At 42.9% G+C, this 25,490-nt stretch overlaps 1 protein-coding gene across 3 annotated transcripts; it reads right to left on the bottom strand.

Moving 5' to 3' along the window:
* Window positions 1-513: 513 nt before the first annotated feature.
* On the bottom strand, window positions 514-23,557 carry Schip1 (Schwannomin interacting protein 1). 3 transcript variants are annotated; one of them, XM_076895160.1, is made up of 11 exons: window positions 23,405-23,557; window positions 18,271-18,342; window positions 15,332-15,636; window positions 13,979-14,316; window positions 12,919-13,278; window positions 11,493-12,033; window positions 10,395-10,492; window positions 2,993-3,104; window positions 1,937-2,295; window positions 1,495-1,706; window positions 514-884 (listed from the first exon to the last, which is right to left on the bottom strand). In XM_076895160.1, exons 2-11 carry the CDS (start codon window positions 18,327-18,329, stop codon window positions 707-709), a joined length of 2,562 nt encoding a protein of 853 aa, XP_076751275.1. In that variant the 5' UTR covers window positions 18,330-18,342; window positions 23,405-23,557; the 3' UTR covers window positions 514-706. The 3 variants fall into 3 exon arrangements, with proteins under 3 accessions (XP_076751275.1, XP_076751276.1, XP_076751277.1); XM_076895161.1 differs by lacking the exon at window positions 23,405-23,557 and adding an exon at window positions 18,634-18,679; XM_076895162.1 differs by having other exon boundaries at window positions 518-860.
* Window positions 23,558-25,490: the final 1,933 nt, after the last annotated feature.

The following is a 25,490-nucleotide window of genomic DNA, read 5'->3' on the forward strand; positions in this document are numbered from 1 at the left end:
GCGATACACTCGGGAAACACATGCATGCACGGCCGCGAGATATAACCAGAGCGGAAGGGTAGAGAAGTTTTACCGGCTACGTTATAGACAATCGCGGGGCGAACCGATCCCCGACTCGCCCTCATTCAGAATGATTAAGATGTATAAGGGCGCGGGGTTCTTGGGTGAGTAAGATGACTTGCTCCGTTTCTACGATCTCCAACTATGTATTATATGCACGCACGCGCGTACAATTTTATTCTACCTTCCATCTTGATAACGACGAAGCTGTAAAAACGTTTGGAAATTCTGGAAAACGATCCTCTCCCCCCCTGTGTATCTGGAACGGTTCGAGGGAGGAAAGAGGATTCTTTGCTGCGCGGTAATTGTTTATGTATCATTTGGATCCTCGTCAAGAGGGAGGGAAACGATTGTATCTGCTCTTCGTTACCACTCTCTGTAACAACGAGAGAGGGCTACGTTCGCGTTTTGTCGCCTCGAAAGATTTCTTCCGCTTTTTTTTCTTTCTCGAGGAGGAATAGGGGAGTCCGAAGCATCGACGCTTAGAGGCGTCCTTACGATTAGTCGACTTCGACGCGGGTTGTTCAGGATCCGTGGCGTCGAATCGAGGAGGTCTACGCTAATTGTTCACGTCCAATCGGTGCTGTGCTCCCCCGCTTCGTTTCTTTTAATTTCCGACGAGACCGCGTAGTCTCGTGGCGAGGCATTATTTCCTTACCAACGAGACTAGACCGCGGTGCGTCAGCTTCGGCTTCAGCGACGACTTGTTCTGGCCGGGGTTCGCCTGCTGATGGCTTCTGCTCGCTGTTTGCTGCTCTTTCGCGTTCTGCTTCTTCTTTAATGACTCCTGCTTGGCACCTCTGTGCATGTGAACGCAGCAGAAGCTGTTTATTAGCGCGACAGGCCGGAAAATATAACGTTCGTCATAGTTTGCCCGGGAGACGTTAGTGTTGTTAAAAAAGGGGACATCTAATGGAAGCTGCGACGCGATACAAGTGTGAGAACTGTGAAAAGGTGCGATAAATCGAAGCGCGGAAATGTTTGTCATTACTTTTGTTGAATTCTAATCCGGTTATCTAAATGGATAAGTATTTGAATGAAAAGCTCAATTTTTTGGCTCGATTCGAGTAGGGAAACACTTTCTGAAAGGGTTAATGGCGTTGAGTTGTGCGCAAGCGGCCCTCGTATTTTTACGAATAAAGCGGTGTGCAAAGGCGGAGGGAAAAATATGGCCGTCCAAGTACGAAAAAGCGTCGATCCCTTTCCCCCAAGGGTTCTTGTTCTACTTTGCATTCAGAAAAATGGGCCATGCGTTCTTTCACGGCCATGCTGTTTTCTCGTAAGTAATCTTAATTGCGACGAGAGGGTCGCGCTGTTTCGCGCGAGAGGACGAAGGAGAAGAAAAGTACGTAATGATGCCAGAATGAGAAGAAAAAGGTAGAAAAAGAAGAGATGGGGAAGAGCGTTTTAGCCTCGCGTGAATAAGAAACTTACAGATATCGGGTGAGGTCTTCGACGTCTACTAGCATCGAGTCCTGTTCCATATGTAAATCGTCCCTTCTCAAAAGTCCCTCGACGAGCGCCTCGTTCAGAGCGGCGATTCTCGCGTGCAAGTCATTCGCGACCACTTGAAGCTGCGCCACGTTTAGCTCCGTTAAAAGTACCCGGGACAATCTACGTCTGTCCTCGCCCAACTGAACGCCAACCTGGGGACGATAATGGGAAGCTTAGTTTCTCGCCCCTTCTATGAAAAAATTGCTCGAACACTTTTCTCATTGTACTTTCGACAGCATAATCGATGTGAATTCGCGGATTATTCGGACAAATGGTACAAATAGAGATTCGTTGGTATCTAGCAAACAATTAATAGCTGACTGTCGACAGAAATTACTGTGAGCTGTGATCGAAAACAGTGACAAGTTAATCACGTATCCACCTTTTCGAGGCTGGATCGCACCATCTCCGTAATAGGACTCTGTTTCAGCCTTTGCCTCTCGACTTCCATCTGCATGTGCGCCATTTCTTTAGCTTGTGCCAGGGCCATCCGTGCCTCGGTCTGTAGTCGAGCTTGCCTCGCGAAGAAATCGGCCTCGTCGATAGGAGCAGCATTCGAGCCTGTGTCCAGCCTCAAAGGTGGAAGGCTGAGCACCTGAGGTCTAATTGGCATTTGCTGTTTCTGTTGTTGCTTCGAGCCCAACGAGGTCGGCGTCGACCCTGGAGAGGAGTCGTTCTCCGAGCACGGAGACTCCGTGTCCGAGGGTGTTTCGTTCATGAAGCAAATTTGAAGATTCATCCCTACAAAAAGACGTGATCGGATTTAGTAAAAGCTCAGTGTTCTGATTCGTTTAATATTTATCAGCAATCTTTTTTTTTTTTATGTAAATTTTTTCACATAATAGAATGATAAGATTTATTATTTAGTCCATTAGTACTAAAAATGTTGAGTTACGAACATTGACATTTGTTCATGAATTTCGTTTATTAATATCGCTCGTGTTCTACAGATCAATAGAATCTGGTCTGGTTTGTTTTGATGGTTGCAGTTCTGGTGAAGAGGGTTAAACGATGGACTACACTCATCTGTTTAAAAACAAGTATATCGTACTCTGTATAAAAACAAAAGAAGCAAGAAGACGAATATTGACCTCAGACAGTCACTACCCTCGCACTTTAATGAGCGAAACTCCCACCCTTCGTTGCACAACAATTTGCAATCGTCATTGATGCAATGCACTTCAAGAAAAACCATTAATTATTACTAGCGAAATTTCTCACTAACTTCTTTCTTACTTCTTCGTCAGTCTTAACAGTATTCGCGATAAAAATTAAAATCGAACTTCACCCTTTCACATGATTCCAGACATTAAATCATAACTTTATCGATTCGATCATGAGTAATGTTAAAAACCAATGTTCTCGAGACAAGTATGGCAGAAGTAATTTTTCTCGTGAACCGAATACGCGTCGCGTGTAATGCTCGAGTGATACGGACCGCTTTGGAGTCGCGACTGGAGGCTCGGCTTTCTTCCGCGTTCAGCGCGCAAGTCTTCAGCGTCTGGACCCATTGCCAACCTCCTCCGTATCTCTTCACGGTCGTTTCGTCGCTGTGAAACAGACAAAGAAATGTGAAGTATGATCGTTCGTTTCACGCGCGCAGGGGTGTGAAAACCCCTTGGCGGTCTAATCTACCCTTGTCCCGGGAATATTCTATCTGAATCTCAGCCCCGTGGGAGTGAAATCGTTAATGAGATTGACTGCATCTTCCTAGGTTAGTATTTTGCATAATGTGTCGGGGATTAGAGGAGAAACGAGGCCGCTGTCAACGGATTTCACGTTAATTTAATGACGCGAGAAATTTCTTGTTAGCTTCGTTGCTCTTTTTCTCACGGTCCTGGCGAGGGGATGCAAGGATGAAACAGTGGAACCGTTGTTGTTGCAATGAGAATGGTACAGTGGTTGGAATGAAATGTTCTTGTCATATAAATTCTAAAGTTAAAGTGCTAATTTTGTTTCTCTATCTACAAAAATGTAGTTTTCAATTGAAATATTGGTTTCTCGAAATTCTCAGTCTCAATAAGATTTTAGAATTAAGAACCATCGAATTATGGAATATTATTTTAGCTAGAGATGAATTAAACAAATTTCGAACCCCCTTCTTGGCAAGAAATTGACACGAAGCTATACAATTTTATCTTGGCAGAATTTCCAAGCTCGTTACTCATCGTTCGAACTGATAAGAACTACCGCGAGACGTTCAAATTTATCTAGACGTGTAATATTGCATTTTCCATGTATTCAATTATAGGAAGGATTCTCAGAGATTGCATAGGATCTTATACGATTCCATAGAATCGGCCGGAAGTCACACCTGAAGAGTTTCATCGGGATCCCCCTGCACCACTCTATCGAATCGCGTCACGAGATCCTCCCTTTCAGGCTCCTTCGTTTCGTCGGATTTCTGGAGCGAACCAATCGCCCCATCTGACTTTGGCTGTTCCTTGTCAGCCTCCTTATCGTCATCCTGATGCCCCAGAAATGAAAGCCAACTTGGTAATCGATGCGCTCGATTACAGGCCATTGATAAAATTCACTTTCGGCCGTGCGAATGACGACGGAGATATTCGCGCTTGATTCGAAGTTGGTACGACGGAGCAATTCTCGGCACATTCAAGCCGTGATTGGATATTTCTCGCTTTCTTTTTTAGCGCTTCGTAATTTTCGTGCCTCTGCGAGCTAGACACTATGATTTATCGAATTTCCATGACATCGTTCTACGAATAGGCGTTAATGAAGATAACTCAATTTGGACGGAACTTGAAATATTGGTAGAGCAAAGAATTTTTTTGCTGCCTTTTATACCTCTGCGATAATGCGGCTCATTCGACTACGAACGATGACAGATGAATATTTCAGGGATTCTGTGTAGTTTCAAGCGAGACACGAGCAAAACTCGATCTATTCAACGTTCAATATTCTGCACATTCGAACCGGTACCAGTCTTTGTCAATAAAGTCTGATTAACTGAGGAAGTCAGTTGGAAAGAGTTTATTGGACCGCGAAGGTTAAGTTTAGAATATTGAAGGCGTACCCTATTCGAAACGTTTCGTTCTTGTAGCCAGCGAATTACAAACAATTTATCAGCACTCATCCGTTTACAGATATTGTACGCGGGAGACTATGGAAAAAGTTCGTCGCAGAGTCTATTAATTAATGATTGGTAGGGTAAATGTTAAAAGATTACTCAACTCGACCTTACTTTCCATTGCATTGCACAACTCTCGTGGAATGCCCTTTTTTATTCGCAATCCTAATTATCGAACGACACGTGAACGTCAAAATCGGTTTCTCACTTAGCACCTGCATACCGCGACCCACTTTCCCGTTTCTGAATCGAATGGTTTGGGTCACTAACCTTTCTTGGAACGAGTGCAGGAAATTTATCGGACAGGGTCAGCGAAACAATGGCTTCATTGCTGATATTTTATCGTCCAAAGAAATTTCCTGTTCCTGTTTCCTACTTATTACGATAATATTGTTCTCTCTGCGTTTAATTAATACCATTTATGCTAACCGTTCAAATAGCTCCAAACTTTGTCATCTATAGTATTTAATAATTCACAATATTCAAAGTCGCACCGTCGAACCGCGTGACTTTTCATCAACGAAGGGCGCAAACGAATTCTCCATCGCCATTCTTTCAGCCCACGAAATCTTAATCTTACGAGATCGAAGTCGTCGTATGTGAACGTGTACAGATCCGTGACGAATCGTGAGTCTTTTTTATAGTGTTTCCTCGCCTTGTTGCTGCTACCCATGTTTTCCAGGATTCGCTCTAATTCTTCCACGTTCCACGCTCCTTGGTCTTTCTCGTCGATTGTTTACGTCCTCAGAACGGCGGACACACTTTCTCTTCACTTCATTTACACAATCTCTTCTTCTCGCGTCGAATCGAACGAACGAGAACAGAAGAACGAGGGGCTATCGATTAAAACGGCGTCCAGAAGCGGACAGGTCTGCGCGGATGGTCAGAAGAACACCATCGGATGCCTTTTCACGCATCACGGGACCTTTTAACGAGCTTTAAATCCCGCACTGCGCGCCGCGCGTTTCCATTTTCTTTCTTTTTTTTTTTTTTTCTCGCACGCCAAGAAGAAAGTTATTCGAACAACTCGAGATCGAGAGATACACGTTTTTATCGAACGATTTCTACTTTGCGGTGTAAGGCAGTAGAACCAGACGTCGGGTTTCGTACGATTGGTAGTACAATAAGACTCGAATATTTGAACAACTGTCGGCACGCTACCAATTATGGTACGATTGACTTGAATGGGATACGAGTTTGGTTATCGCACAGCTGCCAGTTGAATAAGATGTAATTGTCGTATGATCAGCAGTAGAATATGAATCCAGTATTGGTGCACCCAGCAGTAGAATGAGATTCCAGTGTTTAATACAACTTGCAGTGGAATGAGACTTCAGTTTTCGTACAGCTGGTAGTAGAATGAGGTTCTAGCTCTTGGATAACTGGAAGTAGAATAAAGTGCCAGTTTTTCGTACACGACCATCCACTTTCTTTTAATTCCACTTACAGCACTGCACGAAAGCTTTCTCTTGGATCGTTTCCTACTGTGTTTGGAAAAGTTGCTATTTGAAAACAGGTGTATCACTACTTCAATCTTCTGCTACGTTCCTTTCAACCGTACTTGCCCTCGTGTCACAAATGAATCTACAATCCGTCCATTCACCCCGACAAAGACTTTGCGCGTCCTCTTAACTAATAAAAGCCGCGTAAAAGACGTCTCGAGATGCCACGTTTGTCGCGCAAACATGAAGCGGAAGCACGATTTAATTACGCGTGCCACTGAAACGAGAAACCCGTTGAAGTTGACTTCAGAGTACACAGTGTATCACCAACAATCTTCTTCGCGAATTAAACTTTGCCTTTCGATGATATGAGCTTCCTCGATCAGAAACCAGGTACAACGACTCGAATCTCACTTCTGATATTGTTAAAAGAAGGCACAGAATTGCGTAGATAGATCACGAGAACGTTGTTATTCAAGCTCTGTATCGATATCTCCTTTGACCCTGATAACAGACCACAGAACTGCTGACGAAACGTTAGTTTGCAAATAACGGATGCGGTTTACACCCGGAAACGGATCGAATCGCCAGAGGATCCGGATGAAAATCTAGTCTGCGCACGGACGACTTCATCGAACACCGTAGATCGCTCTTCAGGTTCCTCCACCGAGTTAAATTCCCCCGATAAACTTGCGTTGATTCGATAAACGTTCTTCGGTTAATTAATCGTGTATTTAATGAAGCTGCAAAACGGAGCTAATCAATTGAGTCGATCGCTTCTTATTGCGAGATCCACTGGCGGTAATTGTCGGCGATAAAGGTTTTCTAACTTCCTGACCGTGTTGGAACGCAAATTGAAACCAGCGAGATACCGGAGTTTTTGCCGCGGGACTCGCGCGAGACGAGAACAACACAAGACTGGTATAAAGTGAGTCAAGTGAGCGGCGAACCGATCTTCCGGTAAGGTTTGCTCGAAGGAGGTGGCGGAGCCGGTGCTATTAACCGTCTACGGAGGCTGGTCTAGCTCGGCTTTTCACAGTGTTGGGTGAAAGTGGTTGGCTTGTTTGGTGCACGAGCCTTCGTGTTTATCCGCCGACGAGGAAACCTTTTGGCCTTATTTTTGGTCGATTATCTGCTCCGAGCTTTTGATAACCCGTACGGACTTTTGACTTTTCAATCGAGAAACTCAACGCAGCTATAGTACATCAATACTATCGAATAAGTACAAGTTTGAATGTATTAACAAGGACTTTCTTTACAAAATATTAAATTTCTTTTCAAATTTCTTCTTGCGTTAGGTCAAGAAAGCGTTAAGATTGCTGTACTCTTGCGTTTCTGTGGAAAATTATAGTAAAGGAGGACGATTCCAATGCATAATTCGGATTGTAAGTGTGAGAACAGAGGCAATTTATAATAAAAGGCAAATATGGGAAATTAATTAGGAAAATTGATAGTTTAAGTATTAATTGGAAGAAATTGATGGTTTCGTATAATAACTAGTTAGGAGATTAATCAACTTGGCGAAAACCTAGTTTAGGAAGTCGATGAATCGATGTTCCGGTTATTGCATTATAAAATCAAGAATTTCAACGTTAGAATACCGTTTCTAAATTCTTAAACAGCAGAACAATTGCTGTTATCGAATTCTGCTATCCGAAGCTTAACCAAAAACTTTGCGTTTATCTTAACTGGGATAAGTATAATGAATGTTAATGCCCGAGAGAAAGGAGAGGAACTTCACAGAAGTTTACTTCGTTTCACCCTTTTGCTTATTTCCTGCAAAGCCTCTAAAGGCTTTCTTATCTCTGTTCGTTCTGCAATCGCGTCTGCTCTTCTAGGATCGTTTGCGAAATAGTTGGTACGAACAGGTTTTCGGATTGCCCTGGGAGAAGATGGTATATCTCATGCAGGTCGTACGTAAAGTGTTTCACTTGGCTGCTCATGCGAGTCTTTTGACCTACGAATACTAGAGTCTCTGAGGTACAGTGATACGTTATCTCGAGATGTAACAGAGTTTGTTCTACTTTTTCAAAATTAGCTCACGAATAAACAGGATCCTCTCTGGGTGCACTAGGTTGCGATACTTCAATAAATCAATCTATTTTTTCCCCCTTTAAATTGCACTTTTCTAAAGTTCTGGAAGGCTCCCATATAATAATCAGCATAGGAAAACGGAGACTTCAATGCTTGGTCATTCGGGTGATCACAAGTAGATTCAGGTAACTTGGCGTTGCTTGATCAGCCAATAGGCTCGAAAAATCAGTAGAATGGCGCGTCCAGTTGAATCTACTTAAAAGTGGCTGACTTCCCGTACATCGTTGTCTTTGTTAATCTATCCTGGCTACAATTTTCAACTTTTTGAGAATTTAAAAAATGTACTGTGAAGAGGAAGGATCACAGAATATGTCAATAATTTTTTCAAATTTTTTACATCTTGTTAAAAGACAAAAAAAATTTGCAAAGTGAAAATATTTGTAATATTTGTAAAGATATGATTATTTTTCAAACCATTTCGGAATCAGCAAAATGATGACTTAAACCCCCCCTCTTTTTACACGAGCTACGATACATTAAAATTTGAATATGATCTCAGACACCGGGTACGAAAATAATCAGTCTGGCTTGCAGTGACACGTATGCACGTGATTGATATGTGTGGGTAGATTTTTAATTTGCATAGTACACAAATCTCCATTATTTATTCTCCATTGTAATCCTTATCGCGCGTCGATTAAGCCTCGCCAAATCTTGCGTCCCGAAATATGTCACGCTCTATCTGTCGGTTGCATTGACGGCGTTTGCGGCGACATCCGTTTCCTGTTCCCCCATTTCCATACAATGGACACCGCGCTGGCGAATATAGATCGTCTGTGCATTTAATGAGACTCTCGCTATCGGAACCCCGAAACGGGGTCGTAAACCTCGTCGACCCTATTTTCCGCGTCAATAATCCAGAAAATATCCGCGAGAAACATCTCGTTGGAAATTACCGAGCAATTTCATGCGTCTCTCTTTCTCCACCTCGCATCGCGGAAATGAAAAATTCCCTTTCGCGGATTCCAGCCTGGCTAGGTGCCTCCAGCTCCCAGTAAAGCGGATTAAACGGGATTTCCGATTTGTTATCTAAAGTTGACGTAATTGCAATCAGCGTGCGCAGTCCGGTTTTCTTGGGGGCAAAAAGGTAATAGCGAACGGTTATTTTCCTTCCACTTTTTAGGACTAATTAGGTTAATCAATGTTCGAAGAGAGTTTCGTGCTGGGTTAGTGGGATAAGGTATGCCAGCCAGGTGAGCAAATCAATGGGAGTGCTGCTTGAATTGTGAAAGTAAAACTTGGTAATTTATTCCAACAATAGAACTATTTAAAAGGGTCTCGATTAATTCTATCAGATTTCAGTCGAATCACGAAACTGTGTATTCCCAAGCTCTGTGCTTCACTTCGAATCGATGTTCCATGCTATCTACGCGTACGCCCACCGCATCTTTTACCGCTTTATTTAGAGCGATCGAGTCAGAGTTATCATGCATGCAACATTAACGATTATGAGTATATATCTCGGCCTTCGACGAGCTTGATTCAATCTCGTCGCGTGAGCGTTCATTCAGTTTTATCGTACTCCTTTATCCGTGAGAACATCGGCCAACTGGACGCGAACTTGCCACTTTCGTCCCTTCCACTGGATCCGCTAATTATTCCCTCCGCCCCATTCGAGTGCAATTATTTCGTTTTCCCACCTTTTGCTCGTGCAAACCCGTTTCTGTGAATTTTTCATTTTCATAATGATCACGCCTGTCGGAGTTATGGCTAGTAATTTATACGCTGGGGTTTAATTTTAGCCCTCGTTTATATTTTCTTTTAAATTGCCCGTACTTTAATATTTAATGGTATGGTGTGCCTCTCTGCTTTATATTTTTTTAAGTCACCGCTGTAATGGTAAAGATAAAAGTCTATAAAAATATTATTTCCTATTACCGTTTTATATTTTGCATGATAAATATTTTTCTGTGGTGGATGTTATTTGGGAAATATGCAGTTTGATGTTCGAGCTATGCTAATAGAGATCGCGTCCCTGATAAACATTGCGCGTACAGTTCCACACCCACCAAGTGTCTGTTTAAACGTTTCCATTTCCACGCAAACATTGCACGATCGTATGTAAATAAAATTCGTAATTAACATTTACAATCGGAGTGAAAGGTTCGGTACCGAACAAAGAGTTCTCAATTCTTGGACTTCGAGCAATTTGTTGATCGAAGAAAAATGATTGTTGTATAGTGGCATGCAATTATGCGTGAAAAATATTCACTTACCCGTCGTTCCTCTTCGCGAGCGGCTTTCAAGTGAGATTCGATCGCGTCCAGATCGATTTTCGGCATCGCTGTCTCGATATTGTAGACGTCGAAGCCACCTTTCATGGAAAAAGACCACTTGAGATATTACTACACCCGTGTAATTAACTTAAACGAAATTAACCCATTAAGGACCAACGTTGCGCTGACCCAACATTTCGTTTGCAATTTATTCCAATTAATTTACACGTTATTGAATTAAATATTCTGAAAAAGTTACAAATGAAATGTTACCTCGATAAATTGCGTTGGTCCTTAATGGATTATTCAACACAAGTTATATTAACACCGTCACGTATCACAGTTCTTACGTATCACGTACTTCACTTTTACTTTTGCAGTATGATTATCTATATTTTAACAGATTTATAATTTTACTTGCCACTCATCACGATTACTTCACTCCTCTTGTTTTATACGATTGTAACTGAAGTCACTTTTTCAGATTTATGGCAGAAGGAGCCGCACAACAATAATTTACGCGCACGAGGCGTGGAATTTAAAGAGCCACGGCAAGTGCGCGCGAGAGAATACTTGAGAAGAAGAAGCGTAAATGAGCAAGCCATCGTGAAAGGTACGTGTCACGTATAATAGATATGGCCGAGGTGCCTTTATTGTCCTAGCGATTACGCTAATCGTGTAGGCTTCCTGTGCGACGCACGTGGAAAAACCTGCTGCAAATTTGATTGTGATTACGCTCTTTTTTCCCTCTGATTATGTCAAAATTCAGTCGGTTTCGCATGCAGTTTCATTGTTTCCCTGGTCTCTTGCGCTGTGTAATTTCACTTTTCTGAAGCAACTGCGAATCAAGCGTAATTAGATTTCCGTGAGGCAAAAATGTATCACCTCTGCACATTCTCTGCTCGTAGATTTAACGATTATAAAAACATACAAGGAGTTTTTGTTCCCATGAGAATTCTAACCGGGGGCAAATACGAAATTTCGATTCGTTTCATTTTCTGATAGCTTGATCGTCTCGCAGATAACTTAAATTCGAGGTAACCAGAAATGGAAGCCGTCTCTCGCACTGTACGCCCGTGGCTCGCGAAGAAATATTACCTGGCCCATTGTCGGCGTCAGCTCTCCTTTTATCCGGACGCCTCTGCGCGTTCGCCGCCCTCAATTGTTGCTGCTGTTGCTGCTGCTGCTGTTGCTGTCTACGTTTCGCCTGGTTCCTCGCCATCTTCTCCTTCTTTCTGGTATCAGCACTGGAGGCCTCGGGGAGATCGCGGTCCAGCAACTTGTTCGTGTCCTCGATAGCGTCCTTCATCATATTGTTCATGGCGACGGTGGAGCGCGACGAGGCGTGCACAGGGTCCAATGCCTCCATGGCGACCACGTCCGGTACCGGTTGCACGTATTTCTCGAGATCGACCCCGATGTCACGGCCGATGCTCGACAGGAGATCGATCTCTTCGAGCTTCGTGTAGGTGGGCTGCTCCTCCGGGTAACTGTCGGTGTCGGTGTTGCTCTCCGAGTCGTCGTCGGCGGAGCCGGTCGACGTGACCGTCTGACGGTTGCCTATTTTGGAACGAGCTTGGTGAGGCAATTCCTTTGCCTCGCGTATCAGGTCGATGTGCTCCACCACAATTTCCTCCGCCTGCGGGAAAAAGAAAGAAAACGGCGCTCGTTAGGCGATTTCTTTTACCGCTAAGATATATCAGAGTCCACCACAAGTACGTAATGTCGGTTTTTCTGCAGGTTCTACGCGGACTTATAAGGTTTAAATACGTATTTGAATTCTGCTCGCAACAGAGTCGAACGTTTTCAAATACCCACGAAGGCTTCGTAGAGTTTCCTTTTTGTCGAAGAAAATAAATTGGATCATTGCTAGAATTGATATCATCGTCGTCGTGAAATTAGTCACTATTTGCATTACTCGCGAGGCGTTGATATCATTCCAAGAGCCTGACCTGATTCATATCATTCCCAATTGGTATTTAGTCATTACGTGGATCCGAAAGTTTCCGGAAATTTCTGATTAACGTAGCCGCGTAGCTCAACACGTCGGCAGCCAACTGAGTTACGGTGTTTTAAAGCTAGGAACGTGGAGCGAACTCAGTTGAATGCATTAACGCGTTCTGCACGCGTGTGCGTCCAGTGTGCAGTCATTAGTCTTCCGCGCGCGCGGATAGAAGTGTGACACGAACGATATGAAGCGAATTCTCGTTAATCTCGATTGGTCGTGGCTCACCGCAACCATTTCCACCGCGGACGCTTTTTAAGCCCGTAGCCCTAGCTTTGAAAAATTGCAGCAATTACAGCTTTTTTCAATAGCCCTCCCGCTGGCGGATTCAACGCGACTGCAATCTATACGTCGTTCACGTAACGTTCGTTACCCTTTACGAATTCACTGCAACGCGTGTGGTAGAAGATACAAGCTTACTAAAAAATTCTGATGCTATTATATTGTTTATACAAGAATGAACACATTTCGAGGAGTCAAATGGTACGATACAAACACAATGAAAGCGCAAAGACCCACCTCACCGACCTCGCTGGTCTTCCCAGAGTCCGGGAGTTCCTCGATCTCCGGAAACTGGAGGCTCTCCTTCACGCTGGTCGTCAGTTCGACGATCTCGACCTCGACCGGGACCTCGCGTTCCTTCTTCTCCTCCAAGACCGCCTCGGTGAGTTCAGCGGTGTCGTTCTCCGCGACCGTGTCGGCCAGGCCCTCTTCCGGTTCCAGGACCGTCAGATGCGTCTCCGCCTCGACCACGTCGCTCACGATATCCGATTTCGTCGAGAAGATCTTTTCCTCCGTTCTCGAGTCCTCAACGCTTTTCATGTAGTTTATGCATTTCTCCGACGGCGGCACCACCGACTCGTACAGAGAAGTTACAGTCTGGAAGCAAAGCCGCGTACGCGTCCGTTCAGTCTCTTCGAGCCTCGGCGGCTGGTTAACTGGAGAGGACCGCGGCACAGGGAGGAGGCTGTTCCGCGGCGATCGTCGGATTCTACGTTCACGACGAAAGAAAGAGAGCTCGCGCGGTCGAAGAGTTGGCGCCACTGAGATTGGTCTTCGTTTTTTTTTCTGGTTCGGATTGAATGCCGCACGGTTTAATGTGCCGCGTCGTCTCAGTGCGCGTTTGATAGGGAGCCGAACTAATTTAAGAGTAGCGTAAGAAAAATTCACCGGGCAGGGAGGCTATAAATAGACACTGAGCCGAGAATGAGAGGAATTAGAACATAATTAAACATTCCTTCGCGGGGATGTATTTCGGACTAGCTGGGACCAGAGTGGCGCTTGAATGAAAAGCTCCTGGCTAAATTTAGAACGCGTTCAATCGGTTAATCGTTATTCGCTGGGCGTGTTGTGTTCGTTATCGAGTGCCTTGCACTTCTGTTTGGCCAAGCTCTTGTAGTTATTTTCTGATATTACTCGACATTCTACTTCATCGGACTCTACTTTAGATATGCTTCGTCTCATCGGACACCTCGACGAGTTCAATGAAATTTTTGGAGTACTTCCAGCTGTGAGGAACAAATTCGCGATCTTCTTACAGATTAAGTTTCCCTGATGTATACGAAAACAGTTTGTTCACCTGTATATTGAACTTGGGTTTCTCGTAGAAGATCTTCCGTTCGTCCCTCTGGCCACACAAGTGGTTGATGCTGTCCTCGACGTTGTTGTTGTACTCGTTGTCGTTCACGGTGGGTCTGGTGTCGATGTCGTTTAATCTGGTGTAACCTGGGTAGTTCTCGTGCTCGTCCTCCGTCAAATCTGTATCCGACAAGAGGGACGGGGCCAGGTGTTGAAATCCTGGGTAATTAGGGTTGACGATGCCTCGACAACCTGCCGGCAGATTCCCTTCCTCGGACCAGTCGGACCACTCGGACGGCGTCAGTTCGTGGGACGAATCTTCGTGCGACGAGTTACGCCCTGCGGAATTTCACGCTCGTTGCACGTTGTCCGAATACTGAATAATGGTACCGTGACACTGACTCATCGAAGCTGTCCAGACGCGGCCCGCTCTGGCGATTTGATTGAGTCGTTTCATTAAAACGTTTCCACGCAGCCAGAGCCGGTCGTCTGACAGCTGATGCGATATCCGGTTCGAGCTTTCCTCTTTTCCTTCGTCAGTTTTTTATTCAGTGGATTACGATAATCATATTAATTGGAATATCGATAGAAGGTGTCGATACCTGGTGAATTTGGAGGCGTGAATTTTGAAAATTGATAGAAATTGCTTAAGCGATTAATTGGGGAAGTTCATCGAATATTGATCGTTGAAAGTTATCTAGAAGTATAATATTTAGATGTAAAGGAGGATTTATCTTCCGTCTAATAAAACCACGAATTATATCCAATCTTGTATGTATCAAGGTCTTCTGCATCATTAAGCTATAAGAATGATGGTTAATGTCAGGGTCGAAGTCATTCTTGGAAAGCTCGAGGGGACTAGACTGAAATATCGAAGTTCGTGACTTTTATGGGAGCGAGAAGCATAATTACACTAATTAGTATCGTTGTGTTTGGTTACGTGAAAGACTGAATAAACGTTTCCCAAACCGCGGCAATCATAAACCGATAATTTTTATCTGTTAACTTGACGTTCACTTTTCAAATACCTACTTTGCAAGTATTACGTAACAGTTAGTCTAGAATAATATTTTCCAATAGTCTATTTATAAATTCTAATTATGCACAATTAGACTCCCAGGTTTGAAGTTCTATTTTAAACCTACATACTTTGAAATAATAATTAAAAAACAACGAATAGATCCCCCAACTAATCAAAATACGCCAGCAAATATGTCTAACAGTAAATCATCACCTCGCGGTCCTCATGGTCCAATGATGGATACTAATCCACGCTCCAATAAAAAAAAACGCGATCCAAACCCTTCTCGCAGTACCTGGATATTCCCATCTTTCCAGAAACCGATTCGATTACCTTCGTAATCGGCCAAACTTTCGACGGAACTGTTCCTGCGGATCCTCGGCACGGTCAGGTTGTTGTTCAGGTTGGTCGTCTCGTTGTTCTCGTTGTTGGTATCGACCTGCACGTTCTCGCGTGTGATGGCCAGCGAGGACCACGTGGTCGTGTCCTCAGCGACGCGAAAATCCTCCGCGCCCTCTGTCGCGTAATTAGCGTCGATCTGGCTCCTGGTCACCGGCCCGGTGGTCGTCGACGTGGTCTCGTTCCGATTCCCGATCTCCCCGGTGTTCGGCTGGCCCTGGTCGCTCCTACGTAACTGACTGCGAGCGAGACAGAGAAATGAGTCCATGTGGATCGATACGTTCCGTTAGCCGCGGCCCGTGTACGATCTACGACGATGCAAATATAGGCAGCACACCTACGTAAGACGTCTGCGAGGTGGCACGAGCTACTCTGCTCACCCACACGCGGCACGGTGTACACTTTTGCACAGTGCACGTCTTAAAAAACCGCGATCGCGATCAATTCTGGCTTGCTGCGAAGCGAACACGTGAACCCTCTATAACCGAAGGACTTGAACGTTTTACTGTGCGAAGCGAAAATTCTGATCGTATTGTAGTTTCGTTCGACCCGGCCTGAACATTGGGTAGTAGTTCGTGTTAATGTTTGGTATTGGTACTAGGTGTATCAGTTTGCAAATATGAAATATTGTTGGATAGTGATAAATTGGAGTTAAATTCAAGATTTTAAGAGTTAACGTCTTGTATATGCGCTAAGTGTGTACATTGAATTTGTTAAACTTAAGGGAAGTTTGTATACTTTGCTACTCGAGCGTTATAGAGGGTTGTAAATGTCGTATATAAAAGATTGTTTCCAAGTTTCATTTCGATTTGAGAATACGTTATTAAGAGTAAGTTTAATTAATGCCTTTTGTACGCGACGTTTTGTCGATTTTTATGAAAGGGAATAATGCAGTCGTTCACAGAAATCTATGCAGCGCCCGTGCAAAAGAACGAATTCTCTCTACGAGATCAAACAGCAAGCGTTGTTAAAACCGGATCTAAAAAAGTCAAGCAACGCAGACATCGTTCAAGCTCGCTTCCGTCGGGTCCGACGATTGTTCGAGAAAAGTCGATGGTGCGCTAAAGTGCAGTTTCATCACGATGGGATCATCAAGACACTGATTTGTTGTGTGTAATGGCTCATCGTTGAAAGGAGAGAGGAACGCGAAGGGAGACGTTTCCATTCGGTCGTGTCGCGTGTGTCGTGGGACAGAAAAATTCGTATGATCTCGTGCACACGGTAATTGTCGTTCTCGAATATTAGAGGAGGTGTGGAAATTTATGCGAAGCGATCTGTATCTAGTGAAAAGAGAACACACCAAGTTAAGTAACAAAAATTGCCAACAGTTTCGTGTAATCGTTCGCTAAGGGGTTGTACGACCTTAAAATTACGAGAAAGATTGTTAACACTTTCGCGACATATGACGTAATATTGCGATAGTTTTATCAAAACTTACTCACCATTGAACGTTAAACTAAACTGAAATTAGCGATACAAGTATAAATCAATAATAATCATTGACCATCAGGTTTCTCAAAAATAAAATTTAGTATTATATCGTGGCATTAGTATAACTTATAGCCGTGAAAGTGTTAAATCAGGGTATGAGCAAAAATTTGTATATTCTCTAACAAGACATGTGTAACAATGATCGTTTCTTTGAAAAAAATCATGTCTCGAGTAGCAGGGATGATAAAAGTTCATGCGACAGTCACTTGTTGCGGTCTGCATATCTGTTTTTTTGTGAGTGTATACATGTGCTTGTATATGTAGGTTGTTTGATACATTGTATGCACAGAAGGGGCAAGTATTTACACATGAGAACATCGATAAATCAAACTCTGGACGGGGTATAACTGTTTCGGTTGTGTTTGCTCTGATCAACATCATAAGAAGCACGTATACTTGGATATGCGTGAATCAAAGAGATAAAGAAAAGGGAAATAATAAGAAATGATTACGAAACGTATATACGGTTAAACTGTATCAAAAGGGGACCGTTTAGAGTCAACACTAACCTTATGGCTTTTCCTTTTCAGTTAAATGCCTTGGCATTGCTAATAATAAGGTACGGAATAAATATTCTACAATTTACACTAATTAAGTAACATTTAAAGCTACTCGTTGCTAGATCTCAGTGAGTACTATGCGATTGAACTTGTGAGCTACTTACTAATTACTACGGAGAATCATTAGGCACTCTAATTAATCGTAGTAAAAAAAAGAAGTAAAAGATTCTTCTAAATGAAACGTGATTAAGCAAATTTTGAAACGAATAGTATACTAATGGTACGGTAATGATAATAATACTGAACGAAACTTTCTTTATCCGTCGCTTAACTCTCGCAGCAAAAGATACATTCTTTCGAAAAAAGAGAAAAAAGTAATTAATCTGACAGAGATATTGCGACGATTAAACGACACATACGATCACGCCAAATAAAGCGCAACACCATCGAAAACATACATCCAACTGATCTGTAATATCGGACACCCCTTGAACGAAACTTTCCACTTATTACGCAAACTTAAGGCGAAACAAACGGAAAGAGAAACAAAAGGAGATAAACAATTTAGCCGACAGAATCGAACGGTCAGAGAGACACGAATCTGAGTGGCTAGACAGCTGGAAAGAAAGGTCACGAGGAAGCGTCACCACGTCATTCACACGTAGAAACGTACAATTAGAACGTAAATGAAAGAAAAACACTTGGCCTGCCCGGCGGAGAACCACCCTCTTCTTACCGTGTCACCCTCGGCGGAGAGGCGCAAGGGTGAACGAAAGCGATCACGACGACGGAACTGAATCGAGGTGAGACTACGGAACGGGAGCACGTATCGCAGACACCGACCTGCCAGGTTGTCCCCGGGTAGTAAACGGTTGCACTTACTTGTTGTTCAGTCCAGCAGGATGCAGCGGTACCGAGACGACAGCCTCCCTGAGCCGCATGTCGGATCCTCGTCTGAAAACACAGTTTTGAGATGATCACGGGTAGCTGGTCTGCGTGGACTGTTTCTACTTGCACACGGCCGTCCACGCACACGAAACGCACGCAGGCACACACACGCGATCCTCGTGGCCGCGCGGCTCATCGATCCCGCGGGATTTTTGCACGGTTTCTTCGACTCGTACAGGGGCGAAAGAAATGGAGAAAAAAAAAGCGTGGTCGAATCGATCGTTGAGCGACGAACGACCGGTCTCTTTTCTTTTTACGTCGCTGAGAACGTCCAAGGAAGAAGGGAACGGGACTCACCGACCGCCATGTTGAAGCCGTGCGCAAGGGTGCTCGCGTTTCCCGTGGTTTATCGACTCGCAACCAACACCCTCGTTTCGCTCTCCTTTCGCTCTCCTACCTCTCTCGCCCTCGCTTTATCGCTGTCTCTTTTTCACCCAGTCTACCCCTACCTTCAGCTACCTCTTGCACCCTCTTTCTCCCTCATACCACAGCACTACGTTCCTCTCTCTCTCTCTCGTCTCTCTTTCTCTCTCTCTCGCTCTCTCACGTCTCTCTCGTGCTTTTTTGCTGCGCAACGCGTGCCTCAGGCAACCCGTCCATTTGTTTTTACCCTCTTTGCACCCAGATTTTTCGATGGTTTATAGGTTCTTTTTTAACAGGTCTTTAGCGTGGCAAGGATTTAGGTCGCATTTAAGATGGATGTGGCATTTTTTAGAGGCATGTCGGAAGTAGTCGGAAGAGACGACGGGTAAATGTTTAATCGATCGCTGCGTGTTGCTTCCAGGCTGCTTTCCGGTTCAGCGTCGAGTTTTCGCGGGTCTTTTGAGATTCCAACTTGGCTTAACTTCATTTTATAATATCGAGATGTTTTTATACATTTTATTGTGTAGAAATAAGTTAAATTTTTGTGATAAATATAACATTCCGTTATTTTTTAATTCCATTTCTACCAATGGCTTTTATGTGTATCAGTTTAGTTGGTGGCACGTTGAAACGCGTGGAAAAAGGTCGAATATAGCACTGAATCAATGCTGAATCCAGTGAAATATATCTTCTCTGTTCCATTTTTCGTTTTATTTTAGTTTTTCGATCAATATCTAGCGTCACGTTATTTGATTTATTATTTTCTGATTCAAATTTGTTTCGTGGTATTTTATCTTATCGCTCTATCAATTTCTGACATACTTCTTGCACGCTTATCATTTTAGTTCGCTCCTCGATCGATCGAGTTGGAGTGGTTTCTGATCTTTTCACTGTTTATCAGAAAATCGGAAAATTTACAGCCGACACTGCGTCGAGCAAGTACGCAACGCGTAACATTCACCCCCTCGAATGCTCCCTCGAGATTGAAACCAGCAATGGATTACCTTGGTGTATCTGTTTTACCCGTCTTGTACTTCAACCCCGTTATTTGACGCCTACTTATTTCCTAAGGCTTCTGTTTCCTCATCCGTTTACCTCGATTTTCAAAGCACTCTAAGAGGAAGTACTTAACGGAATAGCTGCCAGAGAATGTTTCTCTATTTACGTTTATTCGAGTCTCGTACAAAGCAACCTACTTTAGAAATTGCATTGATTCGTGTCTATTCTAATGTTAAAGAGTTCCTCGTCGTTCCATCGTCTTTGTGTGTGCAACATCGACCAGGTTAATTAACTTTCTTATCGGTCTTTGGACTTCTTTTTTAATCAGTCGCGCTTCCCTTTCGTCAAAGAAAGGTTTTAGTTTTCAGAAAAATTGAAGTGAAAGAACATGCACGTTAGTAACAATTTCCCTGCAACAAGATCAGGGAACTTTTTGGTTTAAAGAAATATACGAATAAGTTGCTTGGTAAAGACATAAAGTAATACGATTATGATATATACAGGCAGATTAAACTGATTTAATTTCGTTGAAAGGAATTTTTTATTAAAAGAGACTGAACGAGATTAATAGAAGCTATTCTCTGCTCCGTCGAGAAATTCAGTTTTCTCAACTTCCCTATCAAATATGGACGAGGTAAGAATCGTAAATTATCAGGATCAGATCGGCAGAACAAGGCTGATAAAAGTTTGCCTCGTAGAGCAACTCGAGGGAAGTTACTCTTCGTACTTTCTTTTTTAAATCTTATGCAAGAACTTGGTACTCGAATTTAAAACGATCGCAGTGATGTAATTTTGCACTGCATCGCAAGTGGAGAAGAGAATTTCACGCACGTTAGCGACGCAAGGTATGCAAATGGAAATTACTATGTTCTGACAATCTAAAGACTTGCTAATTTATTACTGTTGAATTTTATAATGTATTCAGTTTTATGAAGTAGATTCAGCGTGCTGCAACGGAACGCATCGCCCTGACCTATTTGTGTTCGAAGAAAACACGATGGGTAACGATGGCACCAGAAGCAGACTCGAACCTCGAACAAAATTAAGGTTGTCGTGGAGTGCCAAAGGTCGCTGACAACATAATTCTTATCGTAGTTATTCCGACAATTGACCATTTGCTTCGATCGTTCCATTGGTTGACCCAATAAGACTTCGTTGCATGGAATGCCAATAGTAATTCCATACATAGAAAATACCTTCAGACAATTCTACGAAAACCCTTCTAGTCCATCTCATCAGTTTCTAATTTTTATCAATACCAATCTCCATTGATCTTACTGCAAAACTAAAATAGTTCTACAGTAATTTTACTCGTTTTTCAAATTTCTTAGATTCCTCAGAGTACCAAGCGATCCTAAGTCTTGCCTATTACACTTCCATGATAGCCTCTAATCCTCCGTACCACCCATTTGGATGGACAAAAATCGAGTCAGCAAGCGGTCCCTTTGATACGAGTCCAGAGTGGTACAGGCGTCGTTTTCGCGGGAAACTCTTTCATTATCACCACGAACTGACGAAAATGAGGGAAAGGTAGGTTGCGACAAAAGTGGACAAAGAGGAGGAGAAGGGGAAACGAGGGTCGCATAGACGGAATAGCCGTGACACCGGACTGTTTTCTCGAGCAAGGGGAGATTCATTCTCCCTCTTCGTCCCTCCGTCACCTCTGTTTCGTTTTCTCGTTGCAACCCCCTTGACTGTCTTCGTTTCTCTCGCGTGTCCGCACGCTGTAGACAGAGTCACGCATCGATCGACCAACGAGTCCTTTCTACCCTTCCTGGTAGCGAGCTCCGTTTGATGCCGTGCAATTCTGGCATACCGTGGCTCCGAATTTAGAGAAGTATCGATGCAGCGGCTGGAATTATCGATAGGCACGCGAGAAACGCCGCGGTTTGGTGAACCGGCAATTTCTAAAATGATTACGAACAGTGGTACCATGGTGTTTCTCTGTATTCTAGATTGAGGGAACCCATAGAAGCAATGGCGAAGAATACAATCTATCCTGACCAATGTTTTCGATCGAGATAGGGAATAATTACAATTACAACACCCTAACGAATTATTTTGGATCAATTTCCCGTTTAATTCGATTTCGTGTAATGCGAGTACCTTGTACAATTCGATTCACAGGTAATAGGATTGTTTCGCCATGACCTACACTCTGATGATAATTTCCTGTCTCATTGTCAGTGCACTTCTGTCGAGAGCGTTTAGATTCGCCTGTGTAATCTGAATCTAATTCGACGCTGATTGCACGTGTCTGTCCAATTGGATTTCGGTTTCGTCGATCGATCGATTGGGGCGTACAGTCACGAGCTCGAGGGGGACTGTTACGTTTCTTCATTAAAATGTACTCCTCATCGCGAGCCCGCATAAATGTTTGCGGTACCAGTCGCATGAATAAAGCTATGGAAAGCCCTTCGAGGAATACCGACGAGCATGTCTGTTTACTGCGAATATAGAATAGATGAGCGTAACAAACTCTTGAGATAATGATTACGCCAGGCTGATATGTAAAGTGCGGTAGAATTATTTTTTTAATAGGAGGAGAACGCATTTAGTCAGGATTGAAATGTAAATCGATGAAAGCTAAATTTTCACTCGATGAAATTCAAGGAATACTGTAAGGATTTTTTAGTATCACGAAGAACAGTGTTTTGAAAATTGTCTTCACGAAGACGTTAATCGAGTGGCTATGGAATCTCGTGTTAGTGATGCAGAATTTCTTGGCATCGGTCAGGGATTCCGATATGGTACTTTGATTTTAATCGTTCGAGATTGCGTATTATACATGATATTAGACATCGTGGCGCCATCGCGTCATATTACAGACGATATATTTCCTCACTGTACCCGAGGTCACAGGCAATAAATTTTGTTCTTGTGCTAAGTACCGCAACACTAGCACTCGTGAAACAAATTACTGGAATTCATGGAGTATTTTGTTTAACGAGATCATTTCTATATTTTTATCGTAAAACTATTAGAAATTTGATGTAGAGAAAAAGATTTATATTTGAGATTCAAATTTTTAAAGAAAACTTACTTGTAACGCTAATGAGTAGCATATCACGATTATGATCCCGCTGATAACTTAATAGACAGATTATACACGTTATACAAATTAAAATTCTCATAATCCCTCATATTCTTTAAACCGAATAAAACTACAAGCCTCTGAATTATCCATTAACCATGTTATCCACTTTGAATTACGAGCCATTTGAATTATTCATATAATTATCTCAATCTAAGAATATAAAATCATCTAACATTAATATATAATCTAATCACGTCTAATTCATTAAATTCATCAAACCTCTTCCTCTAGTTCGTGAACTACATCTTACCTCAAGATTCTAAATTCGAGCTTCATCAAGAAATTACAATCTACAGATTACGTTGCATTATAAAGCACTTTGCACGTTGGACACGCAACCAACGACTTATTCGTCTGCCTTTCATTGTATTATATGCAACCAACGAAAAATTCTCGAAAAAACCACGGTACTCGTGTCGTTTCCTGGCAAAACGGCGCCACGGAAACGCGTCACTCGGCGTCCTTGCGTCACGCCACGCATCTTTGCTCCCCCATGTTGTCATCTACGTCTCTGCACCCCATGGTTACCTAGTCCACAGGTGCATAAACGTCCACCAGCGCCTCGACCGCGTCTCTTAATCGTACGAAACGTTTCCTGATTCTACTTACTTGCTCTTCGCTTCAAACTAGCAGCGGTTCCTCGCGTTCCTCCGCTCAACGACCAAACCGAGTCCTCAGCTTTCACGATGCTTTTGGCGATCGTGTCGCTGTCCTCGCATTCCACAACGGCATCCAACGAACCACGTTTGGAACGCACAGATGTCAGAGAGGTGGACTCGTGAACTTATCCTCCGTTTTTTCTTCCGAATCGCTCCACGAAAGTGAACGATGGTTGTTTCGAACGTTTCTAGCCGTTTGTTCGACCACTGTAACCACGAAACGGCCACGAACGATGCTATCGGTGCACGCGCGAACAACGGGAGGAGACTACGAGTAAGCGGTGTCGGCGTTCGATCTCTCTCTCCCTCTCTGCTGCTCGTTTCTCACCCCTCTGGGAAGGTGGTGCATGCGCGTGGGCGAGGCTCGGGGTTGCTGACGCCACTGTTCGAGGTGAACTGGAGTTTGTTTTCAAACGGCTCGATATCGAAGCGACTATCTTTCCATTGTATATCGAATGCTCGTCGATGGTTCTCCTTTTGGGTTAGCATTTTTGCATATCATCATCGCGATTACTTACGCGTTACATTTTGATTGCGCGTCTGATGATTTTTTGGTTCAAGTTTAGCGTATTCGTAAGTTTGGTTCGTGGTTGGATAGTCGTTGGGGGGATCGAGGTATCGAAGCGATATTGGAGCGTGAATTGTCTCGAGCATTCTCAGGCGAGTGGAGTATTTTTGTTTTTAGGGGTTCCTTTGAAATTGCGACTGAAAAGTCGATAGAATAAGCCGCATGGGATGGGACGGACGGAATATGGGTCAGCTACGATTTGAGATGGCGATTCGTGTTGGATATTTTTCGTGTTGCCGCACGTTTTAATGGGTGAAACGTTTTCAGGAAGAAATGAAAGGCGAAGTGGAAGGAACAAAGGCATATTGTAAACTTTTAATGGATATTTTGCTTTAAATGGTTCTCATATTTCCTTTTAAGACATTTATTAAACTTTGTACAGGTTGCGAGACTTGTTGAGATTCGTTATTTCGAAATAATAATCTGCGTGCTAAATGTTTTAAAAGGAGGTCCTTTAATTTGCATAAGGTTTGCAGGGTAATTATCTTAGAAGGCAAAGAGCACGTAATTAAACGTTAATCGTTCCCATGAAGTTAATTTATCGCTTGGAGTATCTTGTAAATCTCGTTGTCTCGAGCGAAGAGAATAAAAGGTATAAAAAGAATTTATTTGTACACGGCATATGGAAAGCAGCATTTCACGTATCAAAACGTTGTATTGCATGTTTTTGTAGCAAGCCAATGGCCAAGAAACGAGTTTCTGTTATATTGCCACGTAATCGGCATACCACGCGAATGTTTAAGGTATTACTCATGGGCTGGTATCGACACGATGCATCTTGTATCGAATTTAACCAATCATTCCATAGACCCACATCCCATATGCATATCCAACCATAGACTCTTCCGTTTCGATGTTCAGACACACAAAAATCTTTTGCTAAGGACTGCAGGACCATTTATACCCCTTTCTAGTCTGTGCTCCCCACTCCTCATCCATTAACGCAATTACATTATGTATTATATAGTTCACAATTGATTAATTGTTATTTTATTCTTAAATTTGTGCCCATTAGCAATTTACTGCAGTAATATATTTAATAAACACAACTACTCATATATCTTATACATATTGAAGTTACATATACACCAATCTAAATAGTATTCTAATTAAGACACTTCTCTAGAATCATAATCCCATGCACCTTTTAACATTACATATACTTGTAATTTACTAATTTCTGAATTTGTGGAGTAAATACATGTACTTAGCTACATATATATATATTACATATCTATTGCCTTTCTGACTCTGTTTTCATTTCCCTTCCCTCCTCTCCGCTTCTCTCTCATCTTAATTTTGGAATTTTAGAACACTGCTGATTAAATAAAAAAATTTCTTAACTTTCGTTGAATAGAAAGAATAAGATAAATTATACGCTCCCGCTTTAAAGGTAAGAGAGAGAGAAAGATATATAAGTAAGCTATAAGAAAGAGTGAGACAGATATTACAACCCCTACTCTGGACC

The sequence above is a fragment of the Xylocopa sonorina genome, chromosome 5 (assembly GCF_050948175.1).
Source record: "Xylocopa sonorina isolate GNS202 chromosome 5, iyXylSono1_principal, whole genome shotgun sequence".
In the NCBI taxonomy this organism is placed as follows: Eukaryota; Metazoa; Arthropoda; class Insecta; order Hymenoptera; family Apidae; genus Xylocopa; species Xylocopa sonorina.